This window comes from Pipra filicauda, unplaced genomic scaffold (genome assembly GCF_003945595.2).
Source record: "Pipra filicauda isolate LSUMZ 115617 unplaced genomic scaffold, ASM394559v2 scaffold144_size1929842_pilon, whole genome shotgun sequence".
Classification (NCBI taxonomy): domain Eukaryota; kingdom Metazoa; phylum Chordata; class Aves; order Passeriformes; family Pipridae; genus Pipra; species Pipra filicauda.
The window spans coordinates 429,388-450,007 of NW_024103929.1; the positions used below are offsets into that span (position 1 = coordinate 429,388).

The following is a 20,620-nucleotide window of genomic DNA, read 5'->3' on the forward strand; positions in this document are numbered from 1 at the left end:
CTGTCAGCTACTTAGCATCCCTAAATGAGCAATCTTTTTTCTCCACTATCAATTTCCTGCCAGGACAAAGCCCAAGAGGCTTTGCCCAAGAGCACAGCACCAAAATCTCGAGGAGGACTAAACCCTTTATGCTCAGGAGAGCACCAGGTGATTGCTGTTCCAACACGGGGCACTCTGCTAAAAGCCAAAGATGGTGTGTGTTCAAATTGCAGTAATTACAGCCAGTCAAACAGAGTTTAGACTCTTGGCAGAGAAGAGCACCCACTCAAGAACAGGAAGGAGCACACAGATACCAAGTGGCTTGTTGAGGACATCCTACAACATGAGAAAGCATTTTTCATAAGTATTTATGAAAATCAAATAAAATGACAACCTAAGTTGTATTTAAGCCACTCTGAAAGATGGCACTTAGAAGTCTGAAACAAGAACAAGAGTTCAAAACAAAAGTTACCTAAGCAAATTATTTTATGGACAGAATTTATGCAACAATTTATTGCTTTACTAAAAGAAAACTGAAAAACTGTATTGGTAGAAAGGAGAGAAAAAAAGAATTTAACAAACAGGTGATACATTTTTTCACAAGTCAATAACACTTGAGTAATAGATATGTAATTTTACTTTTGTACTGCTTATATCTTAAACTATTAATGGTTACTCTGACCTGAAAATTGATTCAATGCTGATTTTTCTCATTCATAAACAGGACAAAAAGCTAATGATTTTGTTAGAAATTATGTACCTACTGGAATCTTACATGAACTTTGGAAAGGTCATCTGTCCTTAAGGTTTTACAAGGTCTTCTCTCTCTATTGACCTCAGCAAGGCCAGACAGCTGCTTAAGTTCAGCATGCTGTCAAAGGAACAATTACACATCCTACTGCCAAGAAGCTCCAACTGTGATAAACAGCATGATATACTGTACAAAAAGACCTTGATTATGTACAGCTGTCAACCCCTCACACAAACTGACCATACATTATAAATATTTCAAATCGTTCTATAAAGTTGTATCTTCAAATGTTACAAGAAAAGGAAAGTAACTATGGTGAAGCCAGCACAATGTGCTCAAAATTGCTGCATTTAAAGGTGTTTGCTTTTCACTTTTACCTTCAGTCTCTTCTGTAATTTTTGTGGGCAAGCTTTAAAGCAGTCTTGCAGGATGCATATATTAAAAAAAAAAAGGTTGAATCTTTGGCTGTGTTTACTAAACAGCAATGAAAGACTTGCTTGTAATGCTTGAACTACTGAGGCTACAGAAAATTTTCAGGACTCAAAAATGCAAATATTCCCAACCTCTGGTATTTGCCCATCTATGAGGTTGAAGGCTATAATGCCCAGTATTTTCACAAGTGAACTCACACTAGGGAAGAGCATTGCAAATCCATGCACTCAACTGGTCCTCAGACACTGGAGGGAACCGCAGGAGACTGCAGAAAGCTTAGTTATGCTAAAGGAAGAGAAGCTTTTTCCAGATCGTTTAATCTCTTCAGGACAATTCAAATGCAGCTGGAATAACAGCAGCATTTTTCAATTAAATAGCATTTCATCATAACTGTCTTCACTGGAGAAGATTCTTTTACAAGCAGCTGTAGGAGATGGGTCATAGTAGAAGAATCATAAAGAAATGGATACCTTTGTTCATAATATAAATAAAACTATCACAGATAGATTCAGAGAGCTCACATAAACAGAGCACTAGAAAAATGCCAAGCAAAAAGTTTACATGCAGAGGTAGAGGTGTCCATGCAAAGCTAATTTTGACCATCTGAGTGGGATTCATCTCACCTAATTTTAGACATCTCTGACAGATGAGCTGTCTGCCCTGGGCTTCTTTGTACCCAACAAAGAGCAAAAAGACCCCTTTGTGAATGATTCACTGAACTTATTTTAGATGTCAGCTGTAGAAATGGGACAAACTACTCCCTCTAAGTCCCTGAATCCTCCTCCCACCGCCCCAATCCCACCTGCCAATTATGTTCTGGAAACTGGTAGGCACATACAGGACAGGGGGGACACAGCAGACACCCAACTCACACCACTATCATCCACCACATCATCTTACTTTAGTGCTCAGGTTTGGGGCTTGGGTTTTTACTTTTGGCAGGAGGGATGTTTTTGGGGACTTTGGGTTGGTTGTTTGGGTTTTTTTCCCTCCATTCATTATAAAATTTTTGGTGTTGAATTTCCTGGACACTTTATTCCTTAAGATTCTGATGTGCCACCCCTGTTGTGAAAGGTGGCAAGAGGACATCAAACTGACACAAACAGAAATTACAAGACTAAAAACTTCCACAACATTTCATACACATTCCATAGGACAAAGTAATCAAACTCATTTATCAGCACAGGATACTTTTCATTTTAATTATGATCTGCAGTATAAGGCATGAATTTCACCATATATATATATATATATATATAGGACTCACGGTTGATTTCCTCCTGCTATCACTGAAAAACTGAACATTAGAAAATGACACTTACAAACTTAGAAACTTAGTTAAAATATAATAAAGAATAAAACTGTTTAGAAGCACTGGTTAAGGAGAATAATCATCTTTATGATCTCAACTATTTCTAGTCTTTGGTTGATTTTTTTCCCTACTTATATTTTTCTGTGAATTATTGTTACTTCCTTGTCTAATAATTCTTCACCTTACTTTCCTTAACATTTCTATCTTACTAAAACTTTTCCCATCTATTTTATCAGACAGAATGGCTGTTCGTTGTTTAATATTAAAACCAAGTATTAGCACTGTGGCTTGGAGCTAACTTCTCTGACGACATTAACTTAGACAAAAGAGTTTCATTTTGCAGAAAAGATGAAACAATGGGTCTAGAAGGTAACTGACACTGAAAAAACTTTGAGGTTTCCTGTCATAATGGCTACACCCCTTTTTGGCACAGGTAAAGAAAAGATTTTGTTTTGGTTTCATTAAAAATTAAACCTAATTTCTGCAGAATCAGAGCACGTAAGTTCCAAACCTATATGCACATATTAAGTAGACACCTTTACATTAATAAAATGAGAGGGGAGCAATTCTTCCAGGTTTACAATAAACAATTGTTTTATCCATAACCTGTTCCAGTATGCCTATGCTCCTGTACTGTATCAGACACCTAGAGGCTATTTTTTTCCCTAAGGATTTTAGTGTGCTCACAAAGTGCCACATGACTGATCACAGCAGAGGGTACAGTGTATCCCACCTTTCCAACACAGTGGGAACACATTAGATGTCTACTGCCAAATACCCCTTCTACTTACCGTCACTTTGTTAAGAGGTTCAAAAACTAAAAATAAGTACATACTTTTCATTTAAATAACTAGACTCTCATTCAAAAGCAAATAAATATTTTTGCTAAACCTTCATACCAAATTATTTAGCCTTTCAACAAAACAGAGGAGTTACTCAACGAATCAAGCTTCGAAACAAAAACTGCAAATGGGGTTCACGGTGTCTATTCTGAATCCAAATTCAGACCTATTTGGATAACAAATCGAAAATAAAGCAAAACCCAGAACAAACAAATGTGGATTCCTTAATGAAAAAGCTCATTAATTTTTCAGTTTGTCCACATTTCCCTCATCTATTTAAAGAGAAAAAAACCTCAATGATCTTTATCCACAAGCAAAATTCCCAGAAAACAGTGGTTTGCAATTACTTGGCAATGTTCTGCGCCACACCTGCAGCAAACAAGCAGTAGTGAAAGCCTGGAATTCAGCCCAAGGATTCATACTCCTGTTATAATCCACTGGAGTTTTTTTAAATTGAATTTTAATTTATAATCCAAAACTATTTAGATAAAACAATTGTGAGGAAGATAAGGAAGAGATATTAACAACACTGAAACACAAGAATTTGGGAAGCAGCAACAAGTTAATTTTAAATTAAAGTCCAGATCAAATTATTTCACTTGCTCTGATAAACTAGACCCTCTTCAAAGTACCTCTTCCTAAAAAGGAGTTGAATTACACTGTTGTGAAGGAAAATTGGAATCATCAAAAACATCCATCCAAAAAAAAAGGGAAAGTAAGAATTTTTAAGTGTAGCCAATTTTACAAGGAATATGACTAGTTTTATGAGCCACTGTTTTTATTAACAGAGTAATTAAGAGGTTATTTCCAACACAAATTACAGTTCACAACATGGGAACTCCTGATTACATGTTTATTTTACTTAGAGAGATTCCAAGCAGAAGGGAGAAGCCAATATAAAATCATAGTTACAACTACATACAGAACACAAGGTCACAACATTTGAATGGAAGTGGTGTTAACACACAGTGATTATATCACTGAAAGAGAGACTTGCATAGGAAATTAACTAAAAAGACTAGAAAAAATTCCAACAGAATAAGACTATTGCCAGTTGCTTACCAACATCAATATATTTTGGGTCCAAGGGCGTGCCAATAGAATTGCAGAGAACCAGCACATACTGTATGGACACAAAAGCAAGGGTCATTACTAATTTAGAAAAAATATGGTAGTAGTCTGCACAAGGTTTTCTGTGAAGGTGCATCTCATAACCCACATGTCACACAGCTTAATGCTGATCAGCAACAGAAAACAGAGGGACTATGACTGCAGTAAATATAAAGCAGCATAAGCATGAGAGTAATAAGCTATTTGCCAATTATAAATGAAGAACAAGCACAAAACGAGAAAATGACCAGCTGTTTTAAGCAAAGGAGCAAATCTACCAGACAAAACACAAAAGGAAGGATGTACCACCAGCACGGTCCACAGACAAGACATGGGCAAGAGAGCCACTGTGTCACCTGCTGTGTGTGAGGCACTCACTGCACTGTGATTATGTATGAGCATGATCCACCTGTGACTCAGGGACTTAACTCTCATCAGCTGTCCATGCAAAACATAACCTAAAAACTCCCCCAAGCTAGGAGGACCTTTGTTCTATCCTTCGCAGACCTCCATCTCCTTGAACCTCTGAGAAGGTAACAGTGTGGGCAGAAATGTGATAAGGCTCTCCCTTTGCCCTGCAGTATCACAGGTGCTACAAAACTGGTGAGTTTTGTTAGTTTTGCCCTCCTTGTAATCTGGCTGGGGAAGGTGTTGATAGCACAGGAGCCTCGGATTGGACTGTTAAATTCATGAAGGTACAAATAAATAAAAATTGACTAGGCACCAATGCTTCATTGTTGTAGCTGATGTTTTTCCTTCTCCAGACCTAAATCAAGGATAAAATAGCCTAACAGTGACTGTACAGGGAAATGTCTTGAATGACAAGTGTGGACATTAAGGAGGAACTTCTGCTGTCAAATCTTTAGACTTAAAATAAAATAAAAATAAATAAAATATACTGGGCTACCAAAACTTGAATTGCCTAAGAGCTGATACCCTGACTCACCAGGAAATGAAAGATAATTAGTTTTTCATAGCTCTTTCGCCTCCTGAACAATTCCTGTAATTGTGGTAGCAGACTAGAGCAACTGTGCAGCTTACCCTTTAAAATAACAGATTGACATCTTATTAATCACATGAGAACAGCTCAATTTAGCTTTTCAGCTACTATATGAACTTCACTCTTTCAAAGAAAAAGATCTGAACAAGGATTTCTTTTCATTAAAAAATTTATTTTTCTGGTTCTGCCAATAATAAGCACCTCACAAAGATAGTATTTTTACTTCTTTGTTCCTGAGTTAAACTTTACACCAGCATACTCAAATTTCTCTTTTCCAGAAAAAATATGTTGAGTATCCACCTCTGCAGGAAACCACACTGGGCTTTTTTATTTCCATCATGTTTATATTATGCCCTCTTTAGTCATCTCTGAGACTCCAGGTCAGTAGATCAGAGCCTGACAAGGGGTGATGCAGTAACAGTATCCAAGACGGAGGCTGTATGACCTACACAGAGCAGTGCCAGGGGCAGGGAGTTTGCATTGTCGGATTTATCCAGCCTTACTATGGGTATCAACATTAAGTCCTTCCTAACTTACTGACACTCACGATCCACTTGCAATACCTTTAAAAAGGGCCTGCTGAAATTAGGTTTTTGGCCCCATTAGCTACTGCTGGACTTTCTGCCATTTTGAAATCACAATCCTAATGACCGAAATCTTGTAAAACAAATCTGTTTTTCAGAAAGCAACTCTAATGAACTGCTACCCATAAACTTGTGCACTTCATTTCCTAAAAGCGGGCCCCTCATGGTGTTAATAATTGCACTGGAGCCATTTCAAAACAACTGAAAGATCCTTATTATCTGTAATTTTCAGATGCTAAAATTAAATCTCTTCTTTATGCTCAAGAAGGTTACATTAAGTCCCTTCACTGTTTGTTTCCTATTTTTAAAATACAATCCAGAAAAAACTCATCATATTGCACTCAACTTCACCAAATGTTTTTTGCCATGTATGTCCATATGACAGTACACCATTTATTGCACAATCAAGCAAAGCAGCACTAAAGCATGTTTGTTTTTTTTACCATTGCACCAAATGACTCTGTCTCATTCTCCTCCTTTGTAAGCAATATACAAGTGATATAGAAAATAATTCAGAAGTAAATGCAGTAAGAAAAATCATTTAACAATTACCATGATGCTAAATGAACATTCATTAGCCAAAGGATACATTTATCATATCATTTGTCACTACATATAAAATAAATTAATAAACAGAGCAGTTTGTTGTAATATGTAATTTATATCACCTAAGAAATTGCCCTTTTTTCCCATTTCTGACTGATGAAATATTCATTACCATTCTGATGCTCTCCTGCTTTTAGCTTGTCTCTGGAGAACTGTTCTAAATATTTCTGAAGAAACATTAATCTGGAAGTCTGCAGTTTTATTAGGTTACTAGTGGCTACAAGGAGTTAAACTGTAGAGGCAGTTAATCAGTTTCTTTGTTGTTTATTGGGGTTCTTTGTTTTTAAACACTGAGCCCATTGAAGTGCCATTCTGTCAAATGACAACTGACAACTCTAAGACAGAACGAGACTTGTCCATTTCATCTTATTCTGGCTGTAAAGAACTGACCTGGAACAGAGCATTTCAATTGAAAATTAAAAGACAGGCTTTACCTGAGGTTGATTTTCATCTGCTTTAGTTGCTAAAACACAGAAGTCTCCATAAGTTGTTATGGAAAGAAGGCTCTTGACATATTTTACATACTTCTCATTGTTTTTTGTGTCCCAAAAGACTACGCAGCATTCCGGGCGATCGGGTCGGGTGTAGGCATAAACAACTGTGTTGGAGCAGTAACCCCACTGCCAGGAAAGAAAATTTGGATAAAACCTATCAGAAACTATGAGAGTTCAATAATAAATTGTTCACAGCTAAGACAGAAAGGGTTTATTTCATGTACATCATCAGCATTCAATACTTTTTACCTGTCAGGTGATGAACTGATTTATTAAAAGTATGTGAACACAACTCCAGTAATAAGTCATTGCCATAATATTAAACTGGCAGAAGAAGCCTCCCCATCACATAGAGTAACCTCGGAACTGGAGGATCAACATCAAAATACAACAAGATCTCACTTCCCCATGTTTCTTCCTTCTTCAGCAGGTACAGAGAAACACCCACTGTGATGCTGGTTTTTGCCATGAAGGTGCTTGCTCTATGACTACTGATTTGGGAACCCAAAGTTCATTTCCCAAGGGAAATATAATAAACACCTCAAACAGTGCAATTCCTGAAGCAGACAAAAATAAGCAATTATATGAGAGCACTGTAATAACTCACATCACCTCTTTCATATCACTAACATGAGAAAAACCCTCTCTTCCTCCCAGAAGAATATAATTATTCATGTAACAAATAGGAGAAAGGGCAAAAAGGCAAAAGAAATGGAATATCATAGAAAGATGCATTTTATTGCATTCAAGTGATTTAAACTATAGAATTCTCTAATGCAGCAGAATCAGAAAATATCTGAGAGAGGAGGGAAGCTGTCAAATAAAAAAGATATAAAACAAACAAAGATGATGATGCAATTGTAGAAAAACTAATAGAATTCTCTGCATCAGCATCCACAAGAGAAGGGAGGGGAGGAGAGGGAGAGGAGAAGGCTTGTTGGAGTGCTGATCACAGGGGTTCCCACACTCCACAGGAAATGAAACTGAGACAATAAACTAAAGCATCAGCAGAAGAATTTCTAGAATAGATCTCAAAACTGAATGGCAATAAATTGTCAGAACCCAAAGGTTTTCACTCAAGCAGAGTTGAATTCTATGGGAATTCAAGCATAACGCTGTGGAATAGAGCCAGAGGAACAGGAGTGGGCAGATGCAGAAAGCCTTATGATTCCAGGAATCACAAATCAGTAAATCTATCTTTTGCACAAGGTAGAGATGTAAATAAACAAGTGAATAATGGGATTAGGTGGACATGGATAAATATAACACACTGGACAGTCATCATGTTTTTAGCCCTGGAAGTTGAATCTCATTCCTTTATTATTATATTTCAGAGAAGCAGCAGGCATGTAAATGAAAATTACCCAACTGATATAACCCACTTGATCTTATCAGTAGGATATCAGTTGGATTTTCAATAAAATCAAGCTCATTTTGGATACAGGAAAAAAAGTAAAAGGATTGGAATAAAAACAGTTTTTGACAACCAAGCACAATATGCACAGGGTCCTTCTCAGAGATGCAAACTGGAACTTATACTACTTTGCATATTCAAAATGTATACGAAAGGAGTAAGTTATGAGGTAACTGTAAATCATGTTTGTCAAACATAAAACTGATTTCAAGAAGTGGCAAAGGACCCCAGAATGCTGGATGATGACATTTCTACATGGTGGAATGTAGATTTCTACAAGGTAATATACACCAGAAGAAATGTAACTACAGCTATAGACTCTTGTTAGTATTACAGCTCAAAAAAATACTATGTAAACTATGAATGGTTTAAAAAAAGATCAGCTCAATGCATAGTTTTTACTGTCATATTAACTTAGAACCACCTTTCTCTTATTACAGTCATACTTATGTAAAAGAAAAAAATAGGGGAAACCAGATTATTCAGTGGAGGGGTAATGTGATACTAACACTTCATCTCCAGGTCATTAATTCCAATCCAGCCTAAGTTAATAACAGCTTTGAATCACTCCCACTTACTGACTGCCACCTTTTAGAACACATACTTCCTAAAAGGGAGTTACTGATATAATCAGAACATAGCAGAAGTAATGTGTATTATTTATTGAAGGAAAACATGTATCATTCACCAATAAAAATATATTTAACATTGAAACTGAGTATACTACCAACACATTAAGAGTTTATTTGCTGCAGAAATAAAATAATTTGAACACACCTTTTTCCACTTCAAGTGAAAGAAAAGGGGAAAGAGCTTACACATGCTGTGGAAAGTATTATAGAAACATGGTTGATAGAAAGAGGACATGAGAAAGAGTCTATAGTTATGGTCCCACGGTAAAGTTGGATAATTAGAAGGTCACTGTATCTGTGAAACTGTATACGTGACAGAAGAATAGTATAAAGCGGGTGGGAAAGCAGAACAAATAGCAAATAAGTAACCATAAGTATGTGAAAGAAACAGCATTTGCACAAATATAACTTAGGTAATCAGAAGCCAATGATGAGCTAGCGCTTGTAATATGCATGAGGCTAATTATTAAACCTTTATAAGCACAAAGCCTGCAGCAATAAAGTTGGATAAGTTATGATCAATTCTGTGGTCGTGTGTTCTTATCCCGTCGTCTACAACAAATGGTGACCCCGACTCTCGACTTAAAGAAACGGAGGAATCACGGTTGGGATGGCAAGGTGTCGGAGCCTTAGCAGCGAGGCTGGTCGGAAAAAGTCGGCATAAAGAGCGACTTCGGACCTGGAGCGTTGTACAGACAAGCTCTGCCGTACGTGCTGCCAGATCTTGAAAGGGCTGCAACAGCGCTGACGTAGGTATGGATAGGCAAGCAGCATATAGTTTATTTTCTGAATTTTTACAGAAAAAAGGGGTTAAAGATTTAGATTTAAAAAAGGAACTTTCTGGGTTACTTGATTATGGTTACGAAAAAGGGTGTTTTATTAATCCGCATACTGTGCATTCATTAGAGGAGTGGCGTAAATTTGGTGATAAAATATGGGAGGCTGTTTTAGATGATGACAAAGTTGCAAAAAAGCTGGGAAAGCTTTGGAGGGTGGTTTATAATACATTGTTACAATATGAGGCAGGACCTCGTGCAGCAGAACAGGTTCAAAATGTGAGACAGCAGAACAAAGAGTATAACAATGCTGACTGGTTCTCTTATAAGCCTTCTCCCCCAGCTATGCAGACAGTTCACCTCCCCGCTGTGCCCCCTGATCTTTCTAAAATAAATACAGACGGGTTGCTGGAATCAGAGACATCTGCAGCTCCTACTGCACCACCTCCCCTGGCTGATGTGCCCAGCGGTCAGACCGACCCTTGGCCCATGCCTCCTCCTCCTGCTCAGTTGACCAAAGAGCCTGTCCCTGGGGCATTCGGTGACCTGGTGGAGGCCATGGTAAAAGAGCGGAGAGAAACTTGGGCTGCATTTGCTAAGCACTGTATGGAGCAGGGTGATTCTCATGGGCTGCAGGCTGTAGATTTGCATGCTCTTCCCGTTATATATAATCAGGATGAGCACAGAGGAATGAACGCTGCTATCACTCCATTAGATTGGAAACTCTTGGCACAGTTGCGAAGTACAGTCAGTGAGTTTGGACTACATGCGGAACCAACTAAAGATGAATTAATGAGTATGGGGCCATATACACGCCCTGAGGCACAAGTTCATCTTGGCCCAGATAAGATCAGAGAGGCAATGGATCTCGTTAGAATGGCTTTAGACAAAGTTAAGGAGCCAGGGGGGGTACCTTTATATATGAGCTTAAAACAAGGAAGGAATGAATCATTTGGGGAATATGTTGACAAGTTAACAGCTGCTATCACTCGAGCAGGAGTACCAGATTATATGAAAGGAACTATGTTAAAGCAATGTGTGTTGCAAAATGCTACTTCAACAATTAAACAAATAATAAGTACGATGGGTCCTTATTGGACTATTGAGGAATTATTAGAAAAAGCATTAGTTGTTCCCACAGGAGAAAACGCATTTTTAGTTAATGCTATTCAAGATTTAGTTAAAGGACTTAAGGAGCAGGCTCAAAGTTCCCAAGCTCAGGTTTTAGCAGCTCTTGCACCCCTTCAAGCAAAGGCACATAATTCTACAGAAGGAAAAGCTCGATTAAGATGTTATCAATGTGGAGCCACTGGACACATCCGAAAAGAGTGCCGAGCAACAGGAGTCTGGTGCCAACAATGTCAAAGCTCCACCCATAATACTTCTGCTTGTCGAAACCGTTCGGGAAACCCACGACGGAGCGCGAAGAGCAGCAGTGGCTGCACGCGGACACAAGTCGTCGCTGCAGCACAGATGACTCCAACCAACAGTTTTTCACCGAACAATCCATTTCACGGACAAGAAAACAGTTGCAACCTGCTACAGCCGATAGTCTCAGACTACAACCTGCCACAGCCGGTAGTCTCGGATTGGACTTGGCAACAGCAGTAGAAGTCACCTTGCTATCCACCCAACCTCAAAAGATTCCCACCAGAATTTACGGGCCTTTAATAATAAATAAACAAGTGTGTGGTGCACTGCTGATAGGAAGATCATCAGCTAGTCTTGCTGGCTTATTTGTATTGCCTGGACTTATTGATGCTGATTATACTGGGCAGATAATGGTCATGGCATATACCACCATTTTTCCACCTTTGAGAATTCCTAAAGGACAACGCATTGCTCAATTAATACCCTTACCCCAGTTAACAAAACCTTTGACCAATGACCGACAATTAATGCAACGTGGAGATCACGGATTTGGTTCTACAAGAGGACTTACCCTATTGACATTAGATTTAAGCGAACGACCAAAACATAAAGTTACAATTATCTGGAAAGATCAAACAAAAACACTAGATGCTTTACTAGATACAGGAACAGACTCTAGTATAATAGCACCTCATTGTTGGCCGAAACATTGGCCTCTGCAACCTTCTACTACAACTGTGACTGGAATTGGAGGTGCCTCAATTGCTACGCAAACTCCTACTATAAGTATAGAAGTGGAGGGTCGTGTAGCTAATGTTGTCCTGTCTGTCGTACAACTTCCACCAACAGTACAATGTTTAATAGGAAGAGATGTCTTAACACAAATCGGAATGAAACTCTCCAATGACCACCCTCTGGGGGAATAGCCATTGCTTGGTCTTTCCCAATTCCTATTACTTGGGTTGTTGATACCCCGGTATGGGTTAAGCAATGGCCTCTAAAACGGGAAAGCCTGGAAGTTGCTCATAAATTAGTGCAGGAGCAATTTGATCAAGGACATTTGAAACTTTCTACTAGCCCCTGGAATACACCCATATTTGTAATAAAGAAAAAGTCTGGAAAATATCGATTATTGCATGACCTACGAGCAGTTAACTCACAAATGGAAGCCATGAGGGCTTTACAGCCTGGACTACCGAATCCCGCAATGCTTCCTATGAATTGGTCTTTACTGATTATAGATTTAAAAGACTGTTTCTTTACAATTCAATTACATCCTCGTGATACTAAACGTTTTGCTTTTACATTACCTGCCATCAATCAAGAAAAGCCTGATCAACGGTTTGAGTGGACAGTATTACCACAAGGGATGAAAAATAGTCCTACCCTATGCCAACTATATGTGGACACTGCATTACAAGCCCTGCGGCGTAGATGGCCTGATTGTATAATCTATCACTATATGGATGACATTTTATTCTGTCAACCTGAAGAGTTTATACCCCAGCAAATACAAATAATTCGCAAACATTTAGAACAATTTAAATTAATGATAGCAGATGAAAAGATCCAGACAACAGCACCATGGAGATATTTAGGATGGACTATCTCTCGATATGCTGTTATCCCACAAAAATTGAAATTTCAGACAAAATTACGCACTGTAAATGACGCACAAAAACTTCTTGGTGATTAACAGTGGCTGCGTCCTGTAGTAGGAATCCCTGCTGACCTTTTGGCCGAATTGCGACCCCTATTAAAGGGAACAGACTCGGCAGCAAAAATTACTGTAACAAAGCACCAACAACTCATACTCCAACAAATTTTAGACTGTGTCGCTCAAGGCCGTGTTCGAAGACGGCAGTGGGATCTACCTTTAGAGCTTACTTTCTGGGCTGATAAACGCTATGTCTTAGGGGCCATTACACAGTCACAAACAGAAGTGGGGAAGGATATAGGTGTCATAGAATGGCTATCGACTAGCATACAACAGTCTAAAACACTCTTACAAAAAATTGAAATGTTAGCAGCTTTAATAAAGAAGGGAAGAGAGCGTGTTTTACAGATTGATGCTCAAGAACCTGTACGCATACGATTACCAATGCAGAAGAGTGTGCCTGACTGGTACCTATCCACGAATGAAGTTCTTCAAGAAGCATTATTGGGACTATCATGTCCTATAATTACCAGTAGATTGAACAATGTTCCTACGGCATGGATTGGTTCCTGGCAATGGATACTGAAGCCTAAGAAACAGGAACAGCCGATGTTACATGCACGAACAGTTTATACAGATGCTGGCAAGAAATCTCACACGGCTGCCTTAACTTGGATAGAGAAGGGAGAATGGAAGCATGAAATCATAACAGGAGAACCTACGGACTCATTGCAAACTTTAGAATTGTTAGCAGTAGTCAGAGCATTAGTTAGCATGAATAGATCCCTTAATATTGTTACTGACTCATTTTATGTAGCAGGAGTAGTAAACCGGATAGAAGGGGCTTTAATTAAAGAAGTTCAGAATAAAAGACGATATCAATTATTCTGTCAATTATGGTTAGCAGTAACTAACAGAGATCATGAATATGCTGTCATACATGTACGTAGTCATAAATGGGACATCGGGCTAGGTGAAAGAAATGCAAGGTCATTTGAATGACTTTAAAATCCAAAAGGATCCTATTAGGGAATGGTTAGCCAAGTTAGGCTTAGGACCATGGCTCGCTGAGATCACTAAACAAGCTATTTCACTTTTGCTGATACTGTTGGCTGCTTTATGCATCGTTCCTTGTGTTTTTAAATGTATACAGAACATGCTAACGAAGGCAATGAATGATGTATTTTTAACAATATCAAAAGAAAACGGGGGAAGTGTGGAAAGTATTATAGAAACATGGTTGATAGAAAGAGGACATGAGAAAGAGTCTATAGTTATGGTCCCACGGTAAAGTTGGATAATTAGAAGGTCACTGTATCTGTGAAACTGTATACGTGACAGAAGAATAGTATAAAGCGGGTGGGAAAGCAGAACAAATAGCAAATAAGTAACCATAAATATGTGAAAGAAACAGCATTTGCACAAATATAACTTAGGTAATCAGAAGCCAATGATGAGCTAGCGCTTGTAATATGCATGAGGCTAATTATTAAACCTTTATAAGCACAAAGCCTGCAGCAATAAAGTTGGATAAGTTATGATCAATTCTGTGGTCGTGTGTTCTTATCCCGTCGTCTACAACAACATGCAGTTTCTAAAACTAAGACTTCCAAATATTAATTTGCAAACCGTGCCAGATCCTGAAATACACATGGTTTCATAGATACTGATAAGTTTAAGAGAAAGCAACAGGCCTGTGTTCCAGCTGTTAGACATTTCCCAAAATAAACATTAGGTAGCATTTCCTGCAAGACTAATTTCCAGCTCAAATTTCCAAAGTCTTTTCCAGTAGATTTACAACAAATTATTTGAGACTGCTTCCTAGCAGATTTGTGTTTATAACTCTCTGACCACTGGTTTTTCACAACGAAGTGGAACAATACATTTCAATATATCTGCAATATGTTCCTCACATTGCATTCTCCCTCTCTGTAATCACAGTGGTTACACACTGATGATTAAAGAACATACCTTGTGCTGGGAAAAAAAAAAAAACACAATACTGCATACTGGAAAGTAATTGCTACTTTTTGTTAAACTAAATTTAAGTGAAATAGTCTTAACTCTTAAAAAAAAAACAAAACCAAAAACCAACTAAACAAACAAAAAAACCCAGATGATAGTCAAGATAAAACCATTATTTACAACTAGCTGTGAATACACACTTCTAAAAAGTATATTGGGAATTGAAATAGTAGTAGGAAGTATGTCTATCAGGTTATATTAATTTCTACTGTTCAGGTTTCTACACAAGTCTCCTGGTTCAAACTAATAATTCACCACCAGAAAAAATGACAGTAAAAGCACGGCTCAAATAATTCCCATTGTATCACTCAGCCCACTCTGGTTGACCAAACAGCAATGAAAACACTGGAGCCTTACCTACATGACAGTCTCAATTACTACCAAATTTAGAATTGTGCCTAATTCTGTTAATATTAATAATGCATACATTTCCTTATTATGAAAAAAATATCAAAAATTCATTGTAAAAGCAATGAATAAATCAATTCCATCACCAAGACAGACACTCAGACTCCAATAAACCTTCAAGTCAGTAGTGTTAGTCAAGCAGTAATCGTAAGTTAAACACTGATAGACATATATGAGACCAAACTACTCTTTCAACCTGTTCAGAAAGAAAAGAAATAACAGGAAACTTATTAATACAATTAAGTGTCACTTTACTACATACCTTGTAATGTGGACGGATGTTTGCAAAATATATGTAATAATCGACAGCCAGTGCAATTTTCAGTCCACCTCCCTCCCAAGACAAGGAGGATATTTGTTTGCCAGGAACTTTCAGTGTATGTAAATGCTTGGTTAAAACAAGGAAAGAAAAAGAATCTGAATTTATCACAGGAAAACCTTTTTTAAAATAGATAAGCAACAGTTGTGATAGTGGATGAAGAAAAACACAGATCTTCTTAACAGTACTCCATAATGACTCTCAAATTGCAACACATATGTAAGCAATGAGGGAGATATTTAACATGCAGTACCATAAAGTGTTCTTTTGCTTCAGGATTGGTGTGTGGTTTTTTTCCAGAGAGAAAGAAAAATCAGGACTCAGCGATAGTTCAAGCTTACAAAGATAAAGAGTAGATGGACAACAACAGTATAAACGTTTATTCCTTTGGCTGGTAACTTGAATCACCTTTGTAATTTCAGTCACAACTAAAACAAACATAATAATAGTAGCAATCCTGACATGCCTGAGAAGTTTCATTGATGCTGGAAATGTATTAGTCAGTTGACACACAACACCCCTAACTACAGCTGATAGTTTAATCAAATAAAAACATATTGCTAATCTATGTCAAGAGCATATAATGAATTAGCTGCATAGGTACACAATTTGCAGTGAGGCAGTGGATGTTTTCCTCTTCGCTATTCCTTTTCAAAAAGAGTCTAAGAAAGGCAGTTATTACGCTTTCCATCTTTTTTTAAGATCTTTACTTTGTTGAAGAATTTGAAATTGAATGAAGGAAACAATTGGGGAAAAAAATAATGTTTCAAAAACAATAACCCCAGTCCCACAGAGAACTTCTTTTTGGTATCTTTTTGTTTGCAAATAATGTAGATGAATGTAATAAAGGATATACTAATCTACTGTTTACTGTAAGATTTTGAATAATCTTAGGCTTTAAATAAATATAACATTTTACTGAGTGGAATACTGATACATGCTCAGATTCCTTTTGAGGGCAAAACTTTGGGCCTATAGAAACTGCTATCAGTACCCATTTTGTGCCTCTGACCAGATGCAAATACCAAGTCAAAATACTCGTCACACATTATTCACAGGAAATACCATCTTCCAAAAAGTTAAGTTCATATCTAAGTATCAGAACTAGAACAAAACAATTCTAAAACCTAAAGAATTTACTTCTAAACACTAAATACAAAATCTGGAACACCAGTTTCAGTTAATCTGAAGGACATTAGCAACTAGAGATGTAACATTATTGTCAAAACTTTGGTTCCATTAAATACTGTCAGCTAAGGAAGCCCCTACAAGTGATGCTGGATCTTAACCCCTTTCACAGCACAACTCAGAGCTGGCCATTACTTCCTCTGTACAAGGGACAACCTTCCTCACAGTCATGAATAACACCAACTTATTGATTTCCAGATACATTCCTAGGAGGGAAAGGGAAATTACCTGAAATTACCCAGCAAGGCAAAAATAGCACCATAAACAAAAATATATTGGAAAGTTGCCTCTCAACAATCAAATATTTAACATACTATAAAAAAGATAGATGTACAAAAAACACTTACAAAACAATATCCCCAACAGTCATATGAAGAAGATTAGAAACAGTTTACCTTTTCTGAGGTTTCTGAACCATTGCTTTTACTGACACCGGATGCCGTTTTCTCGGTTTTACTGATTCCATAAAAATAGAGGGGATCTTTCACCGTCATGTTTTAAGCCCCTAATCTAGAGATGTCCTGATCTTGTACACAGTCAGTGTAAAAAGGCAAGTACCTCTAGATTTGATACACAGATGTTAACATCTTGACTGCTGCCTAAGCTCCAAATCACTTACTGTCTATAGCCTGAGCTGTGGTATCTGAGTCAGGTGTTCCACGTTGGACACCGCACATATCCCAGCATTTAGTGTTTTACGAGATGCACTCGGATTTTCATGCTGGCCACTGTCTTGCTGTTCTAAAAGGGCTCTTGGTCCCATGTCATCTTTCCAGATCCACATGGATATCCCAGATAACCTGGAGCATGTCGAACACACTAAACACCTGCATTTTGGCATCCAAATTCCACCAGTAATGACTATATAGACAAGACATACTAAGATTAAAAAACAAAACAAAACACATTTACATTATTTGAGTATATCAAATATTTTTACCTCACCAAAGGGAGTATAGAACTGCACAATGTTGGCATCTTGAGAAGTTCCTTTCAGGGAGCCTGCCACTGCCAATACACTTCCACAGGGGTTCCACTGAATACACACTACGTTCATACCAGTGTCAATCAAAACAGGATCTAGTTTTTAAGGAACAAACATTATGAATATCAACACAAGTAGACATTTTGGGTCAAGAGGAGCTCAGTAACTTGCATCCCACATTTTGTACCTACTGTAGTCATTCTCATTCCTCATTATCTGGCATCTTCCATTGTCATAACAGACAGCAAGGCAAGGACAATCTGGTTCAATGTAGCCTTCGGTGCCGTGATACCAATGTATCCCAGCAATAGTGAATGCTCCAGTTAAGTTCACCAAACAACTCAGCTTCATTTTCACCTAGATAAGAATGATTAATTAAAGCCATATACAGCTTGCAAAAAACCAGATGCCTAAGTAAAATTGTTTTCCTGTCCAGAGAAAAATTTTCAAGTTCTCAGAATTTCACGGGTTTAAAAAACTTCCTTATACAATCAAAGCCAGATCAGACATATGAAAACATATTTTTAACTACAAAGAAGTACCTTAACGTTGGTATTTTCAGTCTTTGAAAAATAACTGAAAAACAAAGAAAACAAACAACATAAAAAACCCCACCACACACACACATGTGTGTAACACATGGAACCCTGCTGGAGCTTTGAAAAAAAAATAATAATAATTTCAAGCCATTCCTGGCCACGTTATTTTTTGTTTAAAAATAAACCATTTCTGAGTGTTTTCTTAATAAAAGTCTGCTGAATAACATATAAAAATAAGTGGGAAAAAAATAAGTGTCCAAATTAGAATACCAATTAAAGTAAGTTAACTTTTGCAATAATTAGCTTTGGATGCCTGGTAACACATGTAAGGGTTTTTTCTGAAAGGTAAGAGTATTCCTGGATCAATTCAAAGAGGGATACCAGGTAACCTGTGGGAGAGAGGGGGGAGAGGAAGACACAGCACAACCATACATATTGTTGATATGGTGGGGGAAGTGACAACAAATTATTTAAAGAATTTCAGTAATTTGTAGCAGTTGGAAACATCATGACTCACATAGTGGGAAGAAAGAAAGATACAGTGGGAGGTTAAAGAAGAGAAAATGGGAAGGGTAACAGATACTTTCTTAGGGAGGCAATGGAAAGGAGAAGAAAATTTGCCATATTAAGCATCTGAAAGTTAAGAACATGGTCCCAAATACCTTTTTTTAAAGTCAGTGTTTTATTTCTATTTAGGATTTTGTCATAGTCATATTCCAGTAGTCCAATTAAGTAGACAAATATAAATAAATAAATAAATAAACAAACCTAGGTTGTAGGAATGCAATAATATCCTATAGTTATCTCCTTTCATTCTCCCACTCACTACCAGGTTTTCTCTAAAGCATGTAACATTCCTTATGTAATAAAGAATAACAGGAGCAATAGGAAAATAAAATACTGCTTCTTTCTGAAAGCAAGCTAGTACTTTCAGAAGTAGAAGCTGTAAGAAGTTACTATCCTTTAAGCCAGCATTAGTTCCTCCAATTAGTTCCTCTTACTTTAATGAAAGTCAGAAAAAACGATAGCTAAAAAATATTAAATCTGACCTATCATCACAAACAGCTTCAAAAATAAAAGATTTTCAGATGTTCTAAAGAGCCTCATTTAATTTCTTTAGTATGACCATTCCTACTTTTACATTTTCAGTAACTATTCCAAGGCAAAAAGGCATTAGTTGATGTGACATTCATTTAGTTATCAAAAAAAGAAATAATTAAAAGCTGTAGAGCTCTTGAATAAAAGCTCTGTGCACAAGACATTGTCCAGTTCTCAGTACTGAAGTCGACCAACTAAACAAACAAATGAACATGAAATAAATTAAGACGAAGTAAGCTTTGATGCCTGTTGAAGTTAATACCTTAATTACACCAGTATGAACTTACAATAAAATTTCCCTGATTGTCATAAATGTGAACCTCTCCATTTGCCATTCCAAAGAGTAAAACTTTGCTATCAGAGGACCAAGCCACGTGGCACAGGTGGGAACCTTTCAAGTCTTTTCCCCAAATGCGATTGCCTGTAACAGAATATTGTTTGTACTTAATAAATACACCACAAAATCAAAAAAAGGGTTCAAGTTACCGATGTAAACACTAAAACAGCTAAAGAAAGTCAAAGCAACAATTAGTAAGTAACTATTAATTTTATTTACCTAGAGAAACAGGGCCACTGTGTATATAACACTGCAAACAGAAGTTGTGTAACAACGAAACAATTAGTAAAGCTTAAATTTTACCATCCACTGATCCAACAATCACAGCTCCATCTTCATATACAATACAAATCTTTTGTCCGTCAGCATTCCAGCTCATACTTCGAACAACTGATTTATTTCTGTTGTTAATCATCTCTTCATACCAAGCACCTATTAGTAGTGAATGAAAAAGTGAGTTGCACTTGTGATTTGATAATCCTCTAGAGGATTCAAGATACACACTAATCACTGAATTCAAAATTAAGCTATTCTTTATTAAAAAGGTATGCAAATGAGATAGTAATGATATTTCTTAGCCATATGAATTCCTGAAGATGTTGTAAAAAAACACAAGTTAAACATAATACAGCTTATAAAAGTTCCCAAGCAATCAAATTAGGTGCTCAATGAAATAGAAAAACCCAAAAATGGTGTTTTTAAGTAAACATGATGCAGTAAGTTACACGTGACTCTGCAATGCAATATACAACAAAAAGCTA

At 37.2% G+C, this 20,620-nt stretch overlaps 1 protein-coding gene across 2 annotated transcripts in view; it reads right to left on the bottom strand.

Annotated features, from left to right (window-relative positions):
* The window catches only part of WDR35 (WD repeat domain 35), a 49,054-nt gene that overhangs the window by 24,375 nt on the left and 4,059 nt on the right, over positions 1-20,620 (bottom strand). The window contains exons 5-12 of one of the 2 annotated variants that reach the window (XM_027750408.2): positions 20,163-20,291; positions 19,810-19,943; positions 18,077-18,242; positions 17,841-17,980; positions 15,656-15,781; positions 7,051-7,236; positions 6,454-6,486; positions 4,379-4,439 (exon numbers count right to left, since the gene is read on the bottom strand). In XM_027750408.2, the coding sequence (XP_027606209.2) occupies positions 4,379-4,439; positions 6,454-6,486; positions 7,051-7,236; positions 15,656-15,781; positions 17,841-17,980; positions 18,077-18,242; positions 19,810-19,943; positions 20,163-20,291 (975 nt within the window). The remainder of the gene's footprint in view (positions 1-4,378; positions 4,440-6,453; positions 6,487-7,050; positions 7,237-15,655; positions 15,782-17,840; positions 17,981-18,076; positions 18,243-19,809; positions 19,944-20,162; positions 20,292-20,620) is intronic. The other variant, XM_027750409.2, reaches the window with a different exon arrangement.